Genomic DNA, 23,842 nt, shown 5'->3' with positions numbered 1-23,842 from the left:
GGTTATCTACTGATCATGACCAATCACCATACCAAGTTTGAAGTTCCTAGGCCTTTAAGTTCTTTAGTTATTGATTGGAAACCGTTTTTGCTTACAAGGTCAATGTGACCTTGACCTTTGACACCTTGACCCCAAAATTAATAGGGGTCATCTACTGATCATGACCAATCACCATACCAAGTTTGAAGTTCCTAGGCCTTAAAGTTCTTTAGTTATTGATTGGAAACCGTTTTTCCTTACAAGGTCAATGTGACCTTGACCTTTGACCCCTTGACCCCAAAATCAATAGGGGTCATCTACTGATCATGACCAATCACCATACCAAGTTTGAAGTTCCTAGGCCTTAAGGTTCTTTAGTTATTGATCGGAAACCGTTTTTGCTTACAAGGTCAATGTGACCTTGACCTTTGACCCCTTGACCCCAAAATCAATAGGGTTCATCTACTGGTCATGACCAATCACCATACCAAGTTTGAAGTTCCTAGGCCTAAGGGTTCTTTAGTTATCACTCGGAAACCATTTGGTCTACGGACCGACGGACCGACGGACCGACAGACCGACGGACCGACGGACCGACAAGTGCAAAGCAATATACCCCCTTTTCTTCGAAATGGGGGCATAATTATGTATTTATTGTAACATTATAACTATAGAAACTTGAAAAAAATCTGCAAAATTCAATAGCAACTGTTTTAAATACATGTAAACAATTATGAAACATTCTACGATTTAATACTTTCTATACATAATTAATAATATACATACATGTATGTATATTAAACAAACTCATTTCTTTCTGCTAACACAGAATTTTTTAGTAAATTCAGTATAATTTTTGTATTCTTATATAAAAGTTCCTGTTACAAAAATTTGTTCAGTTTTCACATTTACCAAAGTACAATTTTTTAAGAATTATGACCTGAATTAAATCTGGTACCTAGAGGTAGATGTGAAATTTAAAAGTTAAAAGACAAATTTCTTACATATCAGCTGTGGGAAGAACTTTTACGCCATGTAACATATTAACAATGAATTTTGTTGAAAATATTGACAAAAATTCTTCAAGTCTTCAAGGTAGATTTCATGGAAAGACATTATGTTTTTGATGATAAGTAACAACTAAAAAACTAACAATAAATAATTAATATATATTTACAAATTAATGATAACAATTTAAATGAGTACATGTCAACATGGATGAGCAATATGTATTTGTTTTAATTTAAGGCATCTTTTGATTTATCTTTCCCCATGTATGTGGGCTACATCATGATAAAAAGTATTTTGGCTGGCAAAATAACATGGTTTACCCATTTTTTATTGACCTGCATTATAGTAGAACACTAACATTTGCGCGCTTTTTCACTATGTTTGTATAATGCATATGATGTCACATTATTATTGCATTATTACACTAGTGTATTATCGATTTTTTAATGGCTGTATAACATGTATATGCCATAGTTTATGTGATAAGTTTGTTTATCTTTTAAATTTCTTGCAAAGTAAATTTTTATAATTTTTCTAGTAGCTTTCCAGAAAGATTTATTAGAATTACTTGATGTTATTCAAGTTTCAAAGTAAAAAAAAGAGCAACAATCCTTTCTAACGTTGCTAGAACTTTCAACAGTCAATGCTCTACTAGTTAAATGACCTCATATGTCGATAAATAGAAAATTTTTACATTTTATCATGATGTATACCACATACAGCCCATCTGTACATTTGTACACCTTACTTCCCTGGACAATCCTTTAAGTATAATAAATATGACATTTACAATAAACATGATATTGAGGCAACTATTTTTAACCCTCAGGAAACTGAATCATCCCATATGACCAGTGCAGGCCAAGATCAGCTGACACATCCGTGCCTTCCGCACTGTTCATTATTCAGTCAGTACTGTTTATAAAATTTTCCCTACGAATGAAGTTTTTGTGCAGACTGACAGACAAGTCAATTCAAGATATTTTTCATGGTTAAGGGCTAAATAACTAATGTTATATTTAGTAATTTATTTTTCCGAGCAAACCTTATACAAGAAAGTCTATAGTACAAGTAGTGTCTTTAACTTTTGATTATTTTCAGTCATTAGCCAGCTCTCTGCAACACTGGGATGAGTTGCTTAATAAAAATATTAAGTTCCATTTGCATTGCTAAAAAAACCTCATACATATATATATGTAGCAAATTAAATCTTTAGATAATTTCAGTTATCTAGCACTAGAATGAACGGCAAAGTTTAACGATCATAGCACCTTGTGAAATCAATTTCTAAACCCATAAATGAACAGGAAAAAAATCCAATAATTGTCCAAACCAGTAACTAAAACAAAATCAATTGAACAATCACACAAAATATCACAATCAAAGTCTAAATTGTACAGGAAAAATTAAATTTCCGTAGTTGGCAAGCCAGCAAAATTGTCCTCTTTCTTTTCTACGTGGCCATTTTGTACGGCTTCACCGTTCGCCATTTTACGAGCTTGATGCTGCTGGAGAGCTGCGTTTAAAAGCGAATCTCCGTTACCGAGTTTTGATTGTGGTAATTTATTGAGATTGTTATCCTCTGTGTAAAAGTTCATGTTCATTTGTTGTTCACTGTACTGGGATTGTTGGTTTGCATCTACTTGATTATTGTCCAGGGAATCATCATCATCACTGAAAGGGAGATCACTCTAATATCAATATGGATAACTCTTATCACTGAAAGGGAGATCACTCTGAGATTAATATGAATAACTCTTGTATTATCTTCAACATCCACTTAAACAATGTACTTACACATTTCTTACTCAAATTTGGTTGTAAAAAGGATGAATAATTAACAATAAGGAGTACATTTTGTCTCAGATTTAGAAATTCAGAGAAAATGGGCCATAACTCTTCTCAGATAGCCATATTAAAAACAGACATAGTGTAATGATGTCATTTCAAGGTATGAGTTTTTTTTATTTCAATATTGCGATAGAAGGCATTAGATATCTTGTTGGTCAACATTCAACAGGAAAAATATTCATAACCTTCAAACTACTAAATTTTTGTAGCTTTGAAATTGGATCAGTATATTCAGGGTTTTTAATATCAAAACACAAAATCTGAGCCATCAACAGTATAGAGCCTGGTTAGTGCACAGATGTGTAGGCCAGCCTGGTGGCACTGGCCTATCAGTTTCAGTTAAGGTTTAATAGTAAATAGGAAACTTATGTATTAACTGTCAAATTTACTTAATTGTGATTATTAAAATATGGTTGAAAAAATTATCATACACATTTCTAAAACAAAAGTGAAACATTCAGTGATCCATTAAAACAAACATGTGTAAATAACAGTAAATTTAGTGAAATAAACACAAAATGATTGATTTATTATATTTACTCTTACGTTATAAATCTGATGTTCTTGGAAGACTACGTATAGAAAATATATTTTATATTTATCAAGTCATTTATAATACAATATTAAAATTTACAAAAATTTCTCAGCACAAAAGTCAAAATTTTAACAAAAGCTGTTAAATATAACTGAAAATATTTCTCGATTTCCAATTTTGTTTTTCTTGACACTTAAATCCTGTTTTTCTTGACATTTACAACCCTAACATCCCTAGACTTATGTAATGAACTCGTCCTGCTTTGAATTTGGACCAGTCCATTATTATTTTAAGGAGTATCAAGAGTTTACAGAGCAGACGACAGTATATAGCTCAGACTGTGCAGCATTGGGGGCTAGTCTGGTTTTATAACTTGTAACTGGTAACTTGCACTTTCCAGTACCATCCATGAACAGGCTCAATCAAACCAAGCCTGCAACATTTTCAATTTTCCATTTTGGACTTTCTTTAGAGATTCTTGTTTTCTCTATTCTATAATGACTAATGTTACTGGCAAAACATTATTGGTAACATTGTTCCATCCAACAGATTCATGCATGATGGGTTTGTCCATCTTAAAATTTATATCTATAATTTGCTTTTTTTTAGAAATGTAAAGAATTAAGATTGCTAGGATTAAGTAATTTGCAGACAGACTTAATGAAAATGCATGTAGGACTGACATGTGTTTCAATGTCTAAAATATAGCATCTTAAAATACTTTGAAGATTTATGATAAAAAGATTTTATATTACTTACTCTCTTTCACCAGCTTCTTCCAATAGCACTTTTTCTAAGTAGATTGGGTTGGTACTGCAAGATAAAACAAGCACCTTTATAATATATATTCATAGATAAATATCAACTTAGAATTATTTAACTCATGCAGCATGTTTTACTGTTATTGTATCTTTTTCTAAAATCCATCCAACTTGAAATTCACATCATTTGCATAATAATATGTCAGAGGGATTGATATAATGTAACATTTGTATCCCCAGTCAACCACTGCTGTGCAATAGCAGGGTCTCTGACTTTTGAATTTTCATACCCCTATCAATGCCTTAAGTGAAAATTTTTTTTAATGTTAACATTAGCATGTTTTTAGGCTATCGCCCTTTTGCGTATAACACAAATAAAATCACTCTTCCAGTTTTATTTATGGAGGAAGACCTCAGGTGCCCCTTTGTGTATTACTTCAGACACAAACTGGCACACGAGTAGAATCACCAACATTCTGTAAGCTAGCTGGATAGCTTTCTCATATAGAATAATCCCAAGACACTGGCGCAGCTTAAACCTAAAGTGGTGAGAGGCAAGTGGTTTGAAGTCAACCACCTTTACCACTTGGCCACGGATGTACCCCACTATATATACAGGATGATTATCTAATCTGCCATTACAGTAAAAATTCTTGAAACTACTTTCATGACAATTATATAACATTAAATGATATCATAATAAACATCTGAGACTTTGATATAATTTATCACTTAAACAACAAACAAATACAACTTATTATATCAAAACTCATCAGTTAAAGAATAAGATTTATAATTGGAATAAGTCAACTTTCCATTGAACCTTAACTTCTGGAGCTGAAAGTGATTTGCCTAATTGCCACCAATATACAGCTAGACCTAAGCCTGTGCATCCATGCAGTCTGACCAGGGTCCATGGTTATTAATAATTTATCTAAGCTCATACTCAGATCTCATTTATTTGATTGGTAAGAAACTAGCACAGAATGTATATTTACCAATGAAAATCCTGAGATTTGAGACAAAACTCAGACAACATTTTTAAGACTTACTGGTGGTAGCATAATTATTGTATTTTTATATTGAAATCTATTAAAACTTTAACTGAACTCTTCCAAATTCAAAGCTGGACTAATCCATTATACAAATTTGGGCAGGTTAAAGGTTTACAAATATCATAACAAAATAGAGAAATTCATAACAGCACAATAGTTAACATGCTGAAACAAAACCACTTATGTCCTGGAAAAAAAGATAAAAAAAAAGTACATGTAGTGTACTAAATATTATGACTTCATGCTTTTTGTTTAAATATACATAGTACCAAACATTCTTATGATATTTTTTTTGGAATTCACACTAAAATCTACTATTAAGAAACATTATATCATGCAGCGTTTTAAATCATTAACAGTTCAAGCCATTCTTAAGACAAAAAATTTTGGCATTCACATATACTGTATAACAAATATCAAAACAAACAGACAGAGGTGGGGTATAACTTTTGAATAAAAAAGTGTAGCTAGAAGTGTTTTACACCAAGGGGGTTATCTAACATGTTTTTCTTTAGTTCTAAAGGAAATACGGAAATATTGCTATGGAAATATTGCACAGAAAAGTCTGAGAGAAAGTTGTTTTCCTGATTTGACAACAAATGGATTAAAGCCGGGCACCAATTATAAATGTTAGCAGCATTCAAGAACTTAACAATAAACTTAGAGAAAGTTTCATCTACATTAAAATTAATTGTTTATTCAGACTTTATAAAGGCCTAAATTTTTGTGTAACTGCCAAAAAGGAAAACAAAATTAGTTCATTGATGTATTTTCATTTGTGATCATTAGTTTAAAAAAACTCTTAGTAAGGTACATATTTGGAACTAACTTTTTGCTTTTTTTTGTATATTTTTTATATTGTCAACACAATATCTAAAATGTTCAAGCATTTTTCTGAGTATAAGTTTTAAACAGACTATTTTACTCTTTAAAATCCTTTTATAATTTGATTTGAATGTTTAAGTATGAAACTTTCTCAACTGTTTAAACCTTACCTCTAACATCATGATGAACGTGGTCCCCATAAGTGATTTCAGTAACAAAGCTTTGATTGGTAAAAATAACAGCTCAATTTAAATTTATCACTAAAATCTTTATTTTTGAACAAAAAGAAAAGTAAATAAAATTGGGCATTGCTGCTAAAAGAAAAAAAGTCTTTTTTTGAGTGAATCACAATTGAAAGTACTTACCTTTTGACAGTTGTTGATTTGAAACACGTTTGATTTCAAATGTTCCCAAACAAATTGTTTTGTTTCATTTCATTCTTTCATTTCATTTTTGACCAAGGATACGAAAGTATGAAAACTAATGTTTCTCCTAATTTCTAAATAAGCTAAAACAACTTTATGCTCAGAGATTCACTTTATTTCATCTAATCAGATAGTTATATGTACCATGTAAAAGAAATGACCCCCCCCCCTTTTTCTAAAAACACTTCCAGCTAGAACAAAAAAATACCCTAAAATCTTGTCTGTCCCTCGTTAGTGTAAACTCTGTTAACAAACATAGTGAAATGTGACATACACAGAAATATCAAACAATATACATGAGGTCCTCTCAAAATAAATAATTTAACAAGTTATTTAAATAATGTTTATAAACAAATGACTTTGTTGCCAAATGGAAACCATCGTGAAAAGTATCCCCTTAGATCTCATGGAAGATCGTTAAACTGAATGTTTAAGTCTTGTTAAATAAAGGTGTCACTTACTTACTTATTTAATTCAAAATTCAAAATTAACAATGTTCTTGCCGTTTATTTTTAGCTTATAATGACATGGATTTTATTAAATGTATGGTATTCTACATGCATTTTTTCTGTGTTTACAGTAAGATTTGGCACAAAAGACCATAATCATTTAAATAATCAATGTATATTCATTGTACATTTTATATTTAAGAAGAACCAATGACCATTCTACAAATTCTTGAACCATATTTATTCTTTCTTATAATTACAAATCAAAATTTAAATTTATAAAACAATTTCTGTGTTTTGTAAGTAAAAATTGTATGTATGTATATGTTTTCTAGGCTTAATGAAGGTCCATCTGCCCTTTCAGGCACCAAGAGTGCAGACCCTAGACATGTCACAAATTGTTTAGGCTGCCAAGGAGGTCCTAATGCTAGTGGTATTGACCACTTGACCACTCAAAGACTTTATTAAATCATTTCCTACGCCACACTATTTGAGAGGACCATTTAGGGTAAAAGATGTGAAACATTAATACCAGTAGTGAATTTTTATAATAACATAATATACCATTATAAAATACTAGATGATAATAATATCTTATATGAGTTCTAAATATTGAATATTTATAAGCAACTATGAAGCACTTAACAATTTAAGGGTAGTATAGTATTTCCAATACATGACATGTTTTTGATTAACTTTCTTAATGCTTTTCAACTTCAAGAGTTTCCACTTTCCAGCAGCATTATGCTCTATTTTGATTCATCTAAAACTACTTATAATAATAATAAATATGATACAAATGAAACCAGAATCTTACTTTTCATAGGCATGAACATTGGTTCCAGGCAATTCAAGCTTGTGTAAATCTGAGCTAGAACCTGAAAATATACAATATTTAACTTAATATGTGAGTTACAATCTAAAACAATTAAGCATCCTGTAGAAAATGAAAGACAATCCATTTTACAAAGGAAATATGTAATTTGTAGTTATTACCTAATTCAACACTGATTTTTCTCTATGAACTGTGTTGCTTTAATCTATATTGACAATGCATAAAAATTGCAAAAAGAAAACCACAAACCATTCAAGTTTAAATATATTTCCCACAATATTGACATTCCATTGTTAAATATTGATCATTTGAAGTAAAAAGTTAAAGTGCTTAGTACATAACTGGTCGTATAACAGCAGGTAAAGAAAATAAAACAGATGTACTTTCCCTTTGGCAAAAAAAATAAGTAAAGAATAAAAATAAATAAATAAATAAATAAGTAAATAAATAAATAAATAATAGATAAATAAATAAATATATCATAAATAAATAAATAAATAAATAAATAAAAAGAAACCAAAAACATCCATTAACCAATTATTTGTACAATTTCTTCAGTAACTTTTGTCTTTTTTTTCAAATTCTTCGCATTTACATTGTTAAAATTCTTTGCATATTCTACATTATATTTGCTACAAATTATTTCAAAACACAAACTATACTAATTTTTATAATCATTTAAAACATTTACTACAGGATAGTCAATTAACATTACTTTTGGTGTTGAATCAATACTAATCTAAAAATATTTACTACAGCATACAATAATTTTTGGTGTCGAATCAATACTAATTTATAAATAACTACTATAGCATACATGTAGCTTGAACATTTGAGCCGCGTCAAGACAAAAGCAACATAGTGCGTTTGTGACCAGCATGGATCAAGACCAGCCTGCGCATCCGCAAAGTCTGATCAGGATCCATGCTGTTCGCTATCAGTTTCTCTACTTGAAATAGAGTTTGTAAGCGAACAGCATGGATCTTGATCAGACTGTGCGGATGCGCAGGCTGGTCTGGATCCATGTTGGTCGCAAACGCACTATGTTGCTTTTGTCGTGACGCGGCTCATTTATTTTTGGTGTTTAATCAATATACTGATTTAAAAACACTTTTAAATGACTACATCATATACAGTTAACATTTATTTTTGGTGTTTAATCAATACTAATTAAAAAAACATTTACTACAGGATATAAACGTACAGTTAACATTTAACATGGTTTCAACCCAGACACAAGATGTGGATTTTGCACAATGAAACAGATGATGAGACTATTAGGACCTTGAAGAAAGGGTGACTACAAAACAACATGCATCCCACTTATTGTTAAAACATTCTACAGTATAGTAAAACTTGATTTTGAAAACCAGTCTGAAAATGCTGCCTTGCCATTGGTCAGTTTGAAAATTCAAATTATAACCAACCAATCATATACTGAAGAACTCAGACTGGTTTCCAAACTATGTTTTATTAACTTTTTTATCATGGTTTTACTAGAATTTCTATAGTACAAAGCTTATACAGTTCTTTTTAAATTTTAATGAAGCAATTGTTAAGATTTTCTGTTAAAATTTGGTGACAAAATAAAATGAAACAAATGAAACTTAGTAATGTTGTTATCTGAAACCAACATTAAAATCTGTTTTCATTCATTAAAACAGTTAAAGGAAAGTGAATACATATGTACTTATATATAACATATGTAATTTATCACACCAAATTTTACAATTTGCAAAATTTGAAAACTTTTCATTCCTCAATTTTCTGTAAGGAAATATTTGATAAAGGTCATAGCCGATTTTATATAAACTAAGTTTCAATTGCATAACACCATGTCAGAAATGGAGAACAACAATATACATTTAGTATTAGTAAACCCAGTGACAGAGTAAGCGTTAAGATTCGAACCCTCAACATGTATTACACCAAGTTACAATAGACAGAGATACCTACACTGTGAGACAATGGTACCAGTCCCATTATGGGCTGTAGCTGACAAAAATACAAAACAAACACCTTATTATACATGATTATAAATTTGATATTAAAATATATGATTTATAACACCAATATACCCAGTACAATATTAGTAATGATAATTATGTCCTCATTTTAACAATGTCCTCATTTTGACAATGACTGTCCTCAATTTGACAATTTGTCCTCAGTGTGTATGTTTTTCTGATGTTGGGATGGGTATTAGAATAATTATGATATATTAATGTTAACAGTTAAGGTATTATATTTACTGTTGCAGAATTTTTTCTCTCCAAAAGACACTATGGTATACGCAACTTTCTCAAATCAAATCAAATCAATGTTCGAAAATGGATTTAAACCTGCAGCAGTGAAGGGTTTTGGAAAAGATGTAAAAAATATGATGCTAGTACAAAATGATAAGATAAAAAATCTCTCTGCATACAATTTAGGTATTCTTTTCATTGAAGAAAGATTTAACCCTAAATACCACACTGTATGTTTCAAATGGACCTGCCCATCTTTTAATCAAGACAAAACCATTCATCATTTTAGGGAAAATTTCAAAGAATAGCAAGCGGTGCAGATCATGTCCAGACAACCGGAATGTGCCGGATGATATTTGTCTGCACTGGTCTGTCCTGGTCATATGTATATATTCAGCTGTAACCAGCGTGTTATTTAGGTAAAGCTTGAAAAACTAAGTTTTCTACAAAACATTGGGAAAGGAAATATCAATTGCTAATAATATAGGACCTAAAGGACAAATAATAACTTTAAAGCACTTTTTTCTGACTACTTTAGCAAAGGAGTCTTTTTAGGTTAAGAAACTTAATAGCTAGTGCTATGAAAAGGTTCTAATGTACTGCAGGATATTTTGAGGAAAGCTTAATGGTCAAAATGTATAATGTTATTGAATGGGTTAGAAAAAATCAATTTTGGAAGTGTACTTTTTCACTAAAAGAAATATTTCTAAAAGGAAATTACAGTGGGTTATTTACAATACCCCTTAGATTACCATTTGAGCCTTGTCACAACAAAACCAACATAGTGCGTTTGCGTGGATCCAGATCGGATGCGCAGGCTGGTCTGGATTCATGCTGGTCGCAAACGCAATATGTTGGTTTTGTCGTGACGCGGCTTATTTTAATCTTTCTAAAAGAAAGCAATAGATGTTATCCAGAATTCCTCAAATGTGGGTTTTTCCCAGCTAATCCGTAGGTACAAACTTTTACCATTATTCAGCTTCATGTTGCACTACCCATCACAATAGATGTTGCGCTTATTTTCCAAGATGTAAAAGTTTGTTTGTACCTATGGATTAATAGCTTAATCCTGGAGTAAGTCTATAAATTCATGACAATTTTATTATCTTAGTCTGAAAAAATTACAAAATGTATAACTTATTTAACTCAATATTTAAGTAAAAGGTCAGATGTGACCTTAAACCAACAGTTAGAACATGTAAATATGAGACAAAATAATCCTGTATATTCATGCACAGTCTCATAATACTAATGTACCCTTCACAATACTCTGTTTAAAAGAACCAGTCCCCAAGTTCACAAGAGCCGCTACCAAAGGCCAGTTAAATTATTTTCTTTTCGCCAAATTAATACAACATGGAATATGACAAAATTCTTTACATATTGAAACAAAAACAAAAAAATTTACAAAAAAAATAAAATTGTTATCACAGTCAAACCCGCATATATTTGTACAGAAAATTTCTTTCAAAAGTGGTCTTTTATGAAAGGTGGTATTTTAAGCTAGGTGAATTAACAATAATACTGTTCACATTATTATCTTACTAAAAACTTTAAATGTTGCCTTAACATGCATTTAAAGACGACTTTTATTGTTGCCATATCACGTGTATTTAGAGGTAGCCTTTAAACACAGGTTTGGCTGTAGTATAAAAATTACATAATATTTTGCTTTTATTTAATATACGTCTATCAAAATTCACTAATGAAATGCAACAAGAGAAAAATTGTGATGATATATGATGATACAAAAAACGTATAAAACTAGTATAATTATTGTAATGTATAATACAAAAGGGAAAACGAAGCATCTCTACACAAAAGGACAGACAATGAAAAGTTTTCCGAGTCTTACAATCGAGACCAGGGTGCTCATGTACAATACCTTCGTTATCAAACTGATCAGTGCAGGTTTGTCTCCAGACCTTCCCCTGCACGCGAGACAGGGTATGAGCCCCAGTACTACCTGAGGAGCCAAATTTGGCCACTGAAGAAGCATATTTGTTAGTAATAATCATAAAAGAATAAAAATAAAATAAAAAAATTCAATATTTGATTTATTCCTTAAATACCAAGGAACATAAGTGTGAGTAAAGAATAACAATATATGTCAGTGGACTTCATTATCACTTAAAATATTGCATCTTTTTAACACAGGCTTTGCGGATTACAATCTTGATATCAGATTCTGTGTATATACACAGCTATAGCAAGTTTATCATTCTCAATTTTAATCAAAGAAATCAAATTTTGTAGTATTAACTGTGTAATAATATAAATGTGTAAATAATAACATCGGCGAGTTATCATACCAGAAAAGATTAAGAAGTCTTTATTATTTATTCCTAAAATTCTCATCCATATTAATAATGGCAAATTAAAGTTGCAAGTAAAGGAGGTTAAAAAAATACCAACAAAATAACAAAAAAATACCAACAAATAACAAAAAGAAAAAAAACACCCAAAAATATCCTAACTGGACTAGCAACAAATCTGATTGGAAATTATATGAGTTAATTAATTTACCGTACTGCAAGCATGCTCACATGATCACATTTATCATGACACAATCTGATGAAATCACAAGGAACTTCTAGGCTTTTAATTGACTTTTTACTCCATACATATCTATCTTTCAGAACAGCATGAATTCTGGTCTTGTGACAAAAAATAATGATGCATGCACTTTCATGCAGACGGACAGACATACAGACAGACTGTGTGAGTTCTGTATGCCCCCTGTGACGATATACGGAATCTAATGATATGTGTGAATACAACAATATGTTACTGCTAAGGTCATGTCAACATAATATACAGCCCATCCTCATCCTAAATTGTAATTATATCAGCCAAAGCTATAAAAACAAACCATGAGCCAAAAGTAATACTCAAACAAACAATAACTTACCATATGCCATAGCTGTAGCAGCTTTTAATTTTCTCTGATACCTGCAAACAAATTAACACAAACATTAATACAAATGTAAAAGTACATGACTGTATTTCAATGATGATTTGATTCACAAATATCTTACCAAAAAGATAGAAATGTTAAAACAAGCAACATTTTACGTTGATTGCAATGAGATCAAACTGAGATAAACAACATGTGTCTATAGGACATGTATGTCCCCATTATACTTTTGGATTTATTTATTACTTCCCCCCACCCTTTCATACTTTTGGATTTACATGTGACCAAAGTCCAATTTTGCTCATTTTTGCAAAATCAGGGGCCATAAATCTGCTAATCACCAATGTATTGATAAATTACTAAGATGTAAACATTTACATGATGACAGATATTCTTACGAGTTTTAAGACTTTACTTTAGAACTTTTTTGAGTTACATGCAGTATGTACTAGTATTAAAGTCTATTTTTGCTGAATCAGGGGTTGTTACTCTACATAGATACATTTGTTCACATGCTCGAACCTATTTTTAAAAACTTTTATGGCTCCAGCAGTTACATTTTTGGAGTTTCACACGACATTGTAACCCGAACTACCAACAGTAAGCATGATGGATGAACAAGGGCAAATCTATGTGCTCTCCCCCCATAAAGTGGTGAGGGCATAAAAACAACATAATATATATATGAACACTTACTGTTGTCGTGATATATAGAACACTATACATAATCCAACACAAAGTAAAGTTAAAGCTATCGTCACTAGTATAAGTGCCATCTTGTATGTATTCTCTAAACTTTCCTCTTCTGATGCTGTAACTGTTGGCTGTAAAACACAAATATATATTACATTTATACCATATTATATATTTGCTCTGTATCTAGCCTTGTTAATGTTTTCATTATACCAAAGCTGATGAAGATGAAGTTTGTGGCCTCGAGATTCTAATTAAAACATTGGTAAATATTAATGAACAAACCTTAAAACTTGACTTGCGTCTATTTTTTTTTACCAATTTTAAATTAAATCCAGAAAAATTCTCAAAATTATGTTATTGTTTTATAAGCAATGGCCAATGTGCCTTTCAAAGTACAATTTTAATCTTCATTCTCCATTTGACAGCATTTGGTGACCTATTTGCACTTACCACAATTTCTAGCACCTTGTAATCATATCTCACACCAAGTAATGCCTCAGCAAAAGAATCTATCACCCTGTAAAACAACAACAGCTATGAAACTTGCATACCAGTTCATAATAAAAACACAGTGTTTAGAACAATGACATCTTGTCAATAAACATGAAAAACATTACAAAAATTACTTCCGTTGAAAATGTAGTTCACCCATTTTCCATTAATTTTCCTTCAATAAAAATTATTCTTATGTTTATTTATTTATCACTTAAATCTATGCCTCTGTGATTTAGATCATTGTATTATTTCACATCTGAACTTATATCTTAATATTATATTGTGACAACACACTGAAAATTTAATAGCTATCATACCTATACTGGGCTGCGCTTCATAGAAAGTCCTAATGGTATCCAAGGTCCTAGGGTGTAAGAACGTTACTTTACGACTAACTGAAGACTGTGTCAATAAATACTTTTACACTTAGTCAAAGACTTTAGATTTTAAACATAGAACTGTCACAGTTTTGGTTTGAAGACTTATTTCAGACTTAGGAGTTTCTATGAAACGCAACCCTGGCATTCCGAATATAGTGCCAATGCACTGAAATATATATATATTTCTGAAGATATAATTCAATAACAACAATAACATAGTTACCGTAGCAACTCTTGTGAAGATATTGTCTCATTGGTTTTCATATCTTCTCCATGTATAAACATATCAGTTCTGAAACATATCAAACATGATAATTACAATTCAATTTATTGTTTTAAAGTCTGTATCCATATAATAATATTCTGCAAGGAAATTCACTAAGAGTGTCTAAAATAAGGTACCAGTCTGACTGAACTTCAGATGAACATTTGATCTTTTAGTCAGATTGTAAAGGTACATGGTGGGGGGTGGGGCATCAACAGTTGTCGCTACATATTATAGTAAAATACTGTGTCTATGACAATTTTAAATATTGATTTAGTTGAATTTACTAGGTATTATTTCAAATCAATCATAGATCTCAAAACTTTACTTGTCAATGTAACTATTTATGTTTCTTTTAAACATTAAATATCTTTTTACTTGACAATAAAACATTAACAATTTTGTTATTTTTTTAACCAATACACTAGTAATTGTTCTGAGATGGTCATGCTTTTCTGGATTTAAATCTGAGAACTTTAGAATATAGGATCTGATCAGACTGAACAGAAATACAGACTGGTCTGTCTCCCCTGGTTATAGGCAGATGGAACACTTTTGCAGTTATGACACATGTAAATATTGTTATGTGCATCATAAGCAGCATAATAATCATCTAAATACGCAAATAGTTTTCACTTACTTATTAACTTCCGGAAAACCATACTTGTTTTCATGGGTCTGAATTTTATCTACAACAATTCTATATCCTGTTGTCTGCTGAAGTTTTCTGGAAAGAAAAATAAAGATATAAAACATATATAAGATATAAAAGATATATATAGCACCAAACTTCTGTGCAAGGATCTACTGGTATTCTGTTTACAGCTCAATGCATGTATTTTATTATTGAAACTTTGAAATTAAACCATGGCAATCCCATTACACACATTGAGCATTTTAAAGGTGAAAAAAATAATTATGTAATTTTCTTGCTTTTTAAAAAGAAAAATATGCGTATACATACTGTGTAAATGCCACTTGGAAACCTCTGACTAAATCTGGTGTATTCCTGAAGACCACTTTTACACGTTGGTCATCATTTATAAGTGATATCTGTGATTAGAAACAAAAGGCTTTACAAAATAACTACAGCATATAACTATTGTTATGTTTCAAATAATTTTATCATCTTAAACACTGGCTTGCATTGTCTTGTTATTTTTTCCTATGGGACATAATTGTCTCAGGGACCGTCCGGAACAGTCACCTTATTTCTGGGAGAGTCCTGGACGTCCGGGACATTCTGGCATGTATGAAGTCTTATATGAGAAACATGAGAACAGTTGCAAATTGTATATATATCACATAGATTTTTCGCACAAAATCCAAATTTAATCTCTTTGAACTTGAACTCTGAACTTGAACACAACCATGCATTTAAGTTTTCAAGTATTCCTATCACAAAGTAAAAATCAGCTTACCCTGAGTGTTGCATTAGCTATGAAAGGCTCGCCTCCTGTCACATTCTCTTTGGCTTGTATATGAATGAGGTAGTACCCGTACATGTTAGCTTGAAAATACGTGTTTGTTGCCACGGTGCCATTCTTGAACACAAGGAATGGTTGTGATTTAGGATTCTGTCCTAGGTTACACTGGACCTTCTTGTCTTGTAAATGGTGCTCTGTACACAGGGAAGAAAACTCCACCTTCATTGTAGCATCCTCATCTGTCACCAGGTCCTGGTATACATGTATTATTAAGGTAAATTATGATATGAATATTCATATAATTCTGTTTTAATATACATGTACTGTCACCAGGGCCAGATAAATATGTGTAATTCAATTTTTATAAATTTAGCACACATTGTTTAAAGTTTTGAATGTTAATGTTCTAACAACCTGTGCCATGATTTTTTATACATGTACTAATCATTGTTTTGATGTAGAACTATTTATTGCTCACGTGAGAAATTTTGTGTCCAAATTACAAAGATGCCCCCACATTATACTGTTCAGCCAGTCTACAGACGGACAGCATGCCGGCAGGACGGATCAACTAAGGCAAATCTATATTGCCCTCCCCAGCCCCAAAAGGGATATGCGATTGATAAAATCTTTTACAACATGTACTTAATGCTTTTTATTACATAGCAAATGGATTCAAAGCAAAAATAAGTTTTCTCTTAAATTGTTTTTTTTTTTTTAAACATTTTCATCATACAATTATGTATCATATTACAACAAATAAATCTGTCAATTACGCAGTGAAAGAAATATATTCTACAAGTGATATTTTAAAGATAGAAATGATTACCTGAAGGTTTGTTATAGACATGCCAAACCCTGTATCTCTAGTTACACCAAGTGTCAACACTGACTGTTTGAACTGTGGTGGATTATCATTTATATCTGTAATCTCAACCTGTAACAATATGAAAACATTTACAGCTGTTATAATTAGATTACTCATTGCCTGATCAAATTCCTCAAAGATCTTACACCAGCTGCCGGTTCAGATAGGAATATCTACTTGAACTGTTCATGGTGGTTACTTAGCCTGGGTTCCAGTCTGTCAAATTTTTATGTGCATCTTTTGGTAAATCGACATTGAAATTATCAAAAAAAACAAATAAGTATGAAATAGCGCGTACAAATACATTTGTAAGTATGAAATAGCGCGTATATATTATGAATAAGAAAAAAAAAAAATGCCTGAATCCCAGGCTAGTGGTTACTAAGCTAGGCTCTGCTGAGTTATACCACAGATATTGCTGAAATTTTGGATGACTTTTGATGGTTTGTCAAGTAATGTCACTTGCTTTTATTGTTGGTTAATAGTTTAAAAGCACACTTTTTGGCAATAAGTTGTACAGACAAATAACAAGTCATCAGGCAGATTAACCCCCTGTACAAAAAGCACCTATTGTTAACTGTAAGTCTGTAAAAAAAGCTACAGTAATAAAGTGGTTTAACAATATTGTGAAGATGCAGATAAACAAAATATCTTAAAATATATAACATCGGGTTAACAAGTTCCTAGTGTCAATTTTGAAAGATTTTGTTCTGATTTATTAAAGTGGCATCAGACTTTACTAGAGCGTTATGTGCTTGGCTATTGCTATCACTGGGCATAATTATAATTGAGCCATATCAAGACAAAACCAACATAATGGGTTTGCGACCAGCATGGATCCAGACTAGCCTGCGCATCCATACAAGAGCATGAAACAATGACAAACCACTTTCCAAATACCAACAAACACCAATCTTCCAAATACAAACAAAAGAAACACTTTCAAAATACCAATAAAAACCCACCTTCCAATTACCAGCAAAAACCCACCTTCAAATTACCAACAAAAACCCACCTTCCAATTACCAGCAAAAACCCACCTTCAAATTACCAACAAAAACCCACCTTCCAATTACCAGCAAATACCCACCTTCAAATTACCAACAAAAACCCACCTTCCAATTACCAGCAAAAACCCACCTTCCAATTACCAGCAAAAACCCACCTTCCAATTACCAACAAAAACCCACCTTCCAAATAGCACCACCTTGCAATTACCAGCAAAAACCCACCTTCCAATCACCAGCAAAAACCCACCTTCCAATTACCAACAAAAACCCACCTTCAAAATAGCACCACCTTCCAATTACCAACAAAAAGAATCATTATATTAAGCTTGGTGTAAACTTTCTTACCTGTACCCAGAGAAGTGACAGATTGCTCTGGTAACCGCTCGGAGGGAAGGAGACCATGCCGACATCTATACTGTAGTCAGCGTAACATATAGGCGAAGCCAGGACGATCATATTGATATAGGGCACTGTCAAGTTCTCACGATCAAATGACCTTGTCAAGGTCAAAATACCACTCTGGTCCAACTGAAAATGACTGCTCACCTCCTTGTCACCACCTGAATAACAAAAAAAGGTTTAACTGCTGTAGTAAAATCAATATGAGCCGCGTCACGATAAAACCAACATGGTGCGTTTGCGACCAGCAAGGATCCAGACCAGCCTGCGCATCCGCGTAGTATTTTAATGATCCATGCTGTTCGCTTACCAACCCTATTACAACTAGAGAAACTGATAGCAAACAGCATGGATCCTGATCAGACTGCGCGGATGCGCAGGCTGGTCTGGATCCATGCTGGTCGCAAACGCATTAATTTGGTTTTGTCATGATGCGGCTCATATATTAACTACAGTTATAGATAAACAAATTTAAAGATCTTGAATTTCTATGAAAAGAATAAGAATTAGTATTGAGAAATGGAATATGGTACAAGAAATGATGTTTTTTTCTTTGGAATATAATAAATAGCTGTTGGTACCTTTTTGCCATGCCAGCTTTTGGCAAATTCAAACCATATTTTTAAGCGTTTTAAAATAATCTAAACTATCTAAATCTGTTAAAACATTTTGTAGGTTTAAAAGTTAATGTGTTTTGTTTTTTCTATATTTCTCCTTTTTTTTTGTAAAACTGCATGCAAAGTTTGCATTTGCCATGGCATATAGTAGTTTGCTTTCATAACAGAATTTTAGTCTGCCAAACTTGGGAAAAAGCAGAGCTATAGATAAATGGTATTTGTCCTATTTGTCCAATTATCTATTGTGTGCTAAAGAGATATTGGCAATACAGGCTTGTAATTGACATTGACATTCACCTCCTCAATAATACATGGATAAAATGCCTGTTTTCCTAATTACATACCGATTATGTAATAACAGATGATAGAATTATTGCCAGTATCTTTATCTACAGCGATATCCAGATCTGTTGTTGTTTGATCATGTACACGCTCCTCCTCAATCTTGATTTTGTAAGGTTGAAGTCGCGGGACAATGAATTGTGGGGCATTGTCATCAACGTCTAACACCCTGATTATCAATGTTAGTGTACTGTAAAGAGGGTTAGGTACTCCATTGTCTTTTGCTTTTATCTTGATCTGTAATAAAAGAAATAGAATCTCATGAATATATTGTCCGTTACTTATATAACAATCTGTAATTATTACATGAAAACTGTACACAGATTTTATTTAACCCACACCCCCCCAAACTACAAATCCAATTAGTTCAGGCTGAATTGCAACATACAGTACTATGTATATGATCAAAGTGACATATGAGCCGCATCTTGACAAAACCAACATTGTGAGTTTGCGACCAGCATGAATCCAGACCAGCCTGCACATCCGCGCAGTCTGATCAGGATCCATGCTGTTCGCTATCAGTTTCTCTACTTGTTATAGGGTCTGTAAGCGAACAGCATGGATCCTGATCAGACTGCGCGGATGCACAGACTGGTCTGGATCCATGCTGGTCGCAAACCCATTATGTTGGTTTTGTCATGACACGGCTCAATTATGATTTTTATAATGCTTGATAATGTCCAAATAAAATATCTTAAAATCTGTGCAGCAGGAAATAAATATATGGTTCAAGAACAACTAATGGAAATAAATAAACTTGATCCCCAAAATTGTTTGCTACGACTTAATTTGTGGATAAATTTTGTTGATTATTTTATTTCGTTTGACTGTGTTTAAAGCTGTAAACATTCCTGGAACCAACCAACTATTACTAAAGCAATGAGTGTAAAGTTTCTTGCTCATAAAAACACTGCCTTGCCTCTGACGTGCTTTGAACCTATGCAGCCAGCAATCCTTAGATAACTAGTCAGCCCCCTTAATTACTCTGGCATGATGCCACTTTTTTGGGTGTTTTTTTTCTTCTTTTAAACAAATTCAGGTCATCAGACTGCCTACCTCATATTTGTCTTTAGATTCTCTATCGAGTATTATCTTATTCGTAAGCAGACCAGTTTTAGAGTCTATCTCAAACACCTGCCAGTCATTCTCTTTCTGAATCTCGTAGGTGATCTCACTGTTTCGACCATGATCATCATCCTTTGCCTTGATCTCAAATACTTGAGTACCTACAGGCTTTTTCTGAAGTGACAAAAAAGTTTTTCACTACGTTTTATTAAAATAATTAAAATACATTTTGTGACTAGGAAAAAAGAATGAACAGTTTTTTAAATATTGTTCTTTGATAATGAGATATTACTACAATCTTTAAAATAAATATAAAAATAAGAATAAATAAGGAACATTTTAATTAATTAATACTTTTGTGATCCTTTGAAGAATATGTTCAGAACATTTAAACATTGAAAAAAAATTAAGAGTTGTATGAAATAGAGAATATGAGTGTATGTTCAATACTGAATTTATTGAACCAGTTGATTCAGAATAATATTATTTTATTCAACAAATTCAATAAATTCAGTAATGAACCTACATGAATATAATATTCTATTTATCACAAACCGAAAATAAAGACTGTTTAAAGTGGAAAAGAATTATTCCTTTATTGACGCACCTATAGTGTAATGCTAACATTTAGTGCGTCTTTACACTATATTAAATCAGTTTGTGTAGCACAAATGAGGTCATGTCAAAATATATATACATGGCTGTGCAATACCATTTTTATGGAAAAGCAATTATACATGAAATTGATGAACTGGTAAAAAAAGTTAATATCACCAAAGAAACAAGAGAATGAACATACAGAAATAAATGAGCCGCGTCACGACAAAACCAACATAATGGGTTTGCGACCAGCATGGATCCAAACCAGCCTGCGCATCCGCGCAGTCTGATCAGGATCCATGCTGTTCACTATCAGTTTCTCTACTTGTTATAGGGTCTGTAAGTGAACAGCATGGATCCTGATCAGACTGCGCGTCTACGCAGGCTGGTCTGGATCCATGCTGCTCGCAAACCCATTATGTTGGTTTTGTCATGACGAGGCTCAAATTTCATACCTCTTCAGTATTAATTTCTGCCCGTGGCCCTGTTGGATTAATAAACACTGGTTGATGAAGATTCACATCTTGTACCTCAATAATTAAACCAGTCATGGCAGACCTTTGTGGATTTCCCTGGTCGGTAACTGTGACATTCAAATGTAACTCTCCCACGCTTCCTAATAGATTATTTGCCACTCTGATGTCTCCGAAATATTTTGGCGTTCCTCCAATGTTTTTTGACACAGTCTGTATAGTGAACAGTTTGGATACAGTCTCATTAGCAGAAATTGTGTAAACCAGTCTAGCGTTCTCACCAGTATCTTTGTCTTCTGCTGATACTGAAAAAACCGGTGTTCCTTCTTTGTTAGGGTCAAAAGCATTTTCTAGAACTGTTGCGCGAGTGTCTTTGTCGATGTTTGTAAATTCCGGGTCATTGTCATTGACGTCCTCCACCTCTATTGTGATTGCTTTTGTTTGATTGGTTCTCTGTTTGTTAGGGTTGTCAGGATTATCGACTGCTGTGACATACAAGGTATATAAACTCCTAGTCTCTCTATCTAATCTTTTGGCAACAGATATTTCACCCTGAAATGTAAAAAATAAAAATAATGATTAACTCTTGTGGACTCTTCAACATTACTTCTTAGTTTAATTGTAAATGAAAATTGGATTTCAATATTTCTGATTGGATTATTATAGGATAGAGAGAATCAGTCTAAAATAAAGTTGTATTGTATATTTTAGATCATTTGCTATACAGAAATAAATAACGTGTTATACAACACTGATGAACATTTCATTTTATATTTTACAAAAGATACATCGGCGCTATTACCAAACCTTATTTGCACATTAAAAACATTCTTGAGTGAAAAGTGACAAATTTCTTGTGTGAATGGAGAAAACAAAAAAAATCATATCAAATACTTACGGTTAATCTATTTATTTTGAGTTTATCGTCATCGTTGCTGACATCAAAACTATATACGACGTTTCCAAATTCTCCCAAATCTTCATCAGTTGCCTGTATAGTAGCAATAACTTTACCGATCACTGCGTCCTCTTTCACTTTATAACTCTGCTTGTATACCGCAAACACTGGTGTGTTGTCATTTACGTCTTGTACACTGATACTAACTGTCGCAGTGGATGACTTTATCGGGTCTACGTTGTCCATGGCTATAACCGTAACCTCCAAAGTAGGTGTCTTTTCTCTGTCTAAAGCCTTGTTCAGTCTCAATATTCCTGATAACAAATAAAATGTTTCCTTGTAATAACTAACTGCATCTGTATAATCATGCTTAGTGCTTGTGCAACTTATTTTTATTAAAACTAATGCCAAACAAAGATGGGATCTTTTAAGAACAATCACCATTTCAGAAACATGGACTGTGTAAATCTTAAAATTTCATTTTTGTTAAAACTAGTGCCAAACAAAGATGGGATCTTTTAAAGAACAATCACCATTTCAGAAACATGGACTGTGTAAATCTTAAAATTTTCAATCAACCATGTATTAAATTTTGATAAACTACCAACAGATGGCATTAAAAACATGTTTTTTGAGAATTTATTTAAAAAGAATGTCTGCTCAAAACTTTTTTGTTGACAATTAATAGATTAAGTTTTGTATTTTTGAGTTGAAAATTATAAGGGTTTTGAAGGAAAATATAAAAAAATGTCTCTGATTAATCAGAATTCTTACCAACATCAACTACAACAAGAGTATAAAAAAAAAATTGATAAAAAAAATTGTTACCAGTTTTTTCTGTGACAACAAAGTTTTTGTTAGGATCTTTATCCATCTTGTAAGAGATCTGTTGGTTTTTGTCTTTGTCGAGGGTCTCAAACCTGAGGACCTCGGTGGGTGCTTCAAGACCTTCTGGGATCTTCAGGTTATATGAGGAGTTTGGCAAGAATTGAGGATAATTGTCGTTATAGTCCAACAATGTTACAGTGACGCTGGCTGTAAATATAAAGAAGAATTATTTGTAAGTCTAAAAAGAAGACGTACATTAAGCCTTAGGGTTATTTTGATTTTAACTCTTATCTTGCTAAATATCTTTAACAGACTTGCCTATCCTTCAATCTGGACAAAACCATTAGTTATTTTTAGGGAAATATTTCATATTATAAATTATGTACTGACTGAAAGGCAAGCAGTGCAGACTATGATCAGACAGCAATTAAGGGTGAGCAAGCTGAACTTGGTCAGCACTCGTCACACATTGGTAAATTTCTGTTTCTGCTAGCAGGATTAGAGTTAATGCAATAGAGCTTAAGCAAAAAAATTACTAAATATTTCTGCTCGTTATTTATCATTTAGAGGTTTTAATGAAAATTAAA

The 23,842-nt window shown here is 32.2% G+C and overlaps 1 protein-coding gene across 6 annotated transcripts in view; it reads right to left on the bottom strand.

The window, feature by feature from the left end:
• Window positions 1-1,728: 1,728 nt before the first annotated feature.
• LOC132719881 (cadherin-23-like) overlaps window positions 1,729-23,842 on the bottom strand; it is a 79,171-nt gene continuing 57,057 nt past the window's right edge. For 3 of the 6 annotated variants that reach the window (XM_060703833.1, XM_060703831.1, XM_060703832.1), the window contains exons 21-38: window positions 23,256-23,462; window positions 22,428-22,741; window positions 21,512-22,081; window positions 20,448-20,630; window positions 19,391-19,625; window positions 18,376-18,590; window positions 16,982-17,089; window positions 16,147-16,404; window positions 15,690-15,778; window positions 15,366-15,452; window positions 14,684-14,752; window positions 14,036-14,102; window positions 13,586-13,713; window positions 12,884-12,924; window positions 9,683-9,721; window positions 7,709-7,769; window positions 4,136-4,189; window positions 1,729-2,664 (exon numbers count right to left, since the gene is read on the bottom strand). In XM_060703833.1, coding sequence (XP_060559816.1) covers window positions 2,397-2,664; window positions 4,136-4,189; window positions 7,709-7,769; window positions 9,683-9,721; window positions 12,884-12,924; window positions 13,586-13,713; window positions 14,036-14,102; window positions 14,684-14,752; window positions 15,366-15,452; window positions 15,690-15,778; window positions 16,147-16,404; window positions 16,982-17,089; window positions 18,376-18,590; window positions 19,391-19,625; window positions 20,448-20,630; window positions 21,512-22,081; window positions 22,428-22,741; window positions 23,256-23,462 — 2,993 coding nt within the window. In that variant the 3' untranslated portion in view covers window positions 1,729-2,396. Of the gene's footprint in view, window positions 2,665-4,135; window positions 4,190-6,650; window positions 6,686-7,708; window positions 7,770-9,682; window positions 9,722-12,883; window positions 12,925-13,585; window positions 13,714-14,035; window positions 14,103-14,683; window positions 14,753-15,365; window positions 15,453-15,689; window positions 15,779-16,146; window positions 16,405-16,981; window positions 17,090-18,375; window positions 18,591-19,390; window positions 19,626-20,447; window positions 20,631-21,511; window positions 22,082-22,427; window positions 22,742-23,255; window positions 23,463-23,842 lie in introns of all 6 variants that reach the window. The other 3 variants (XR_009624278.1, XR_009624279.1, XM_060703834.1) reach the window with 3 other exon arrangements.

Source organism: Ruditapes philippinarum, unplaced genomic scaffold, assembly GCF_026571515.1.
Source record: "Ruditapes philippinarum isolate M1 unplaced genomic scaffold, ASM2657151v2 ctg148_1_1_1_1, whole genome shotgun sequence".
NCBI classification, from domain to species: Eukaryota; Metazoa; Mollusca; class Bivalvia; order Venerida; family Veneridae; genus Ruditapes; species Ruditapes philippinarum.
Note: the sequence above shows the minus strand (reverse complement) of the source record. Positions and strands in the feature narration are given on the sequence as shown.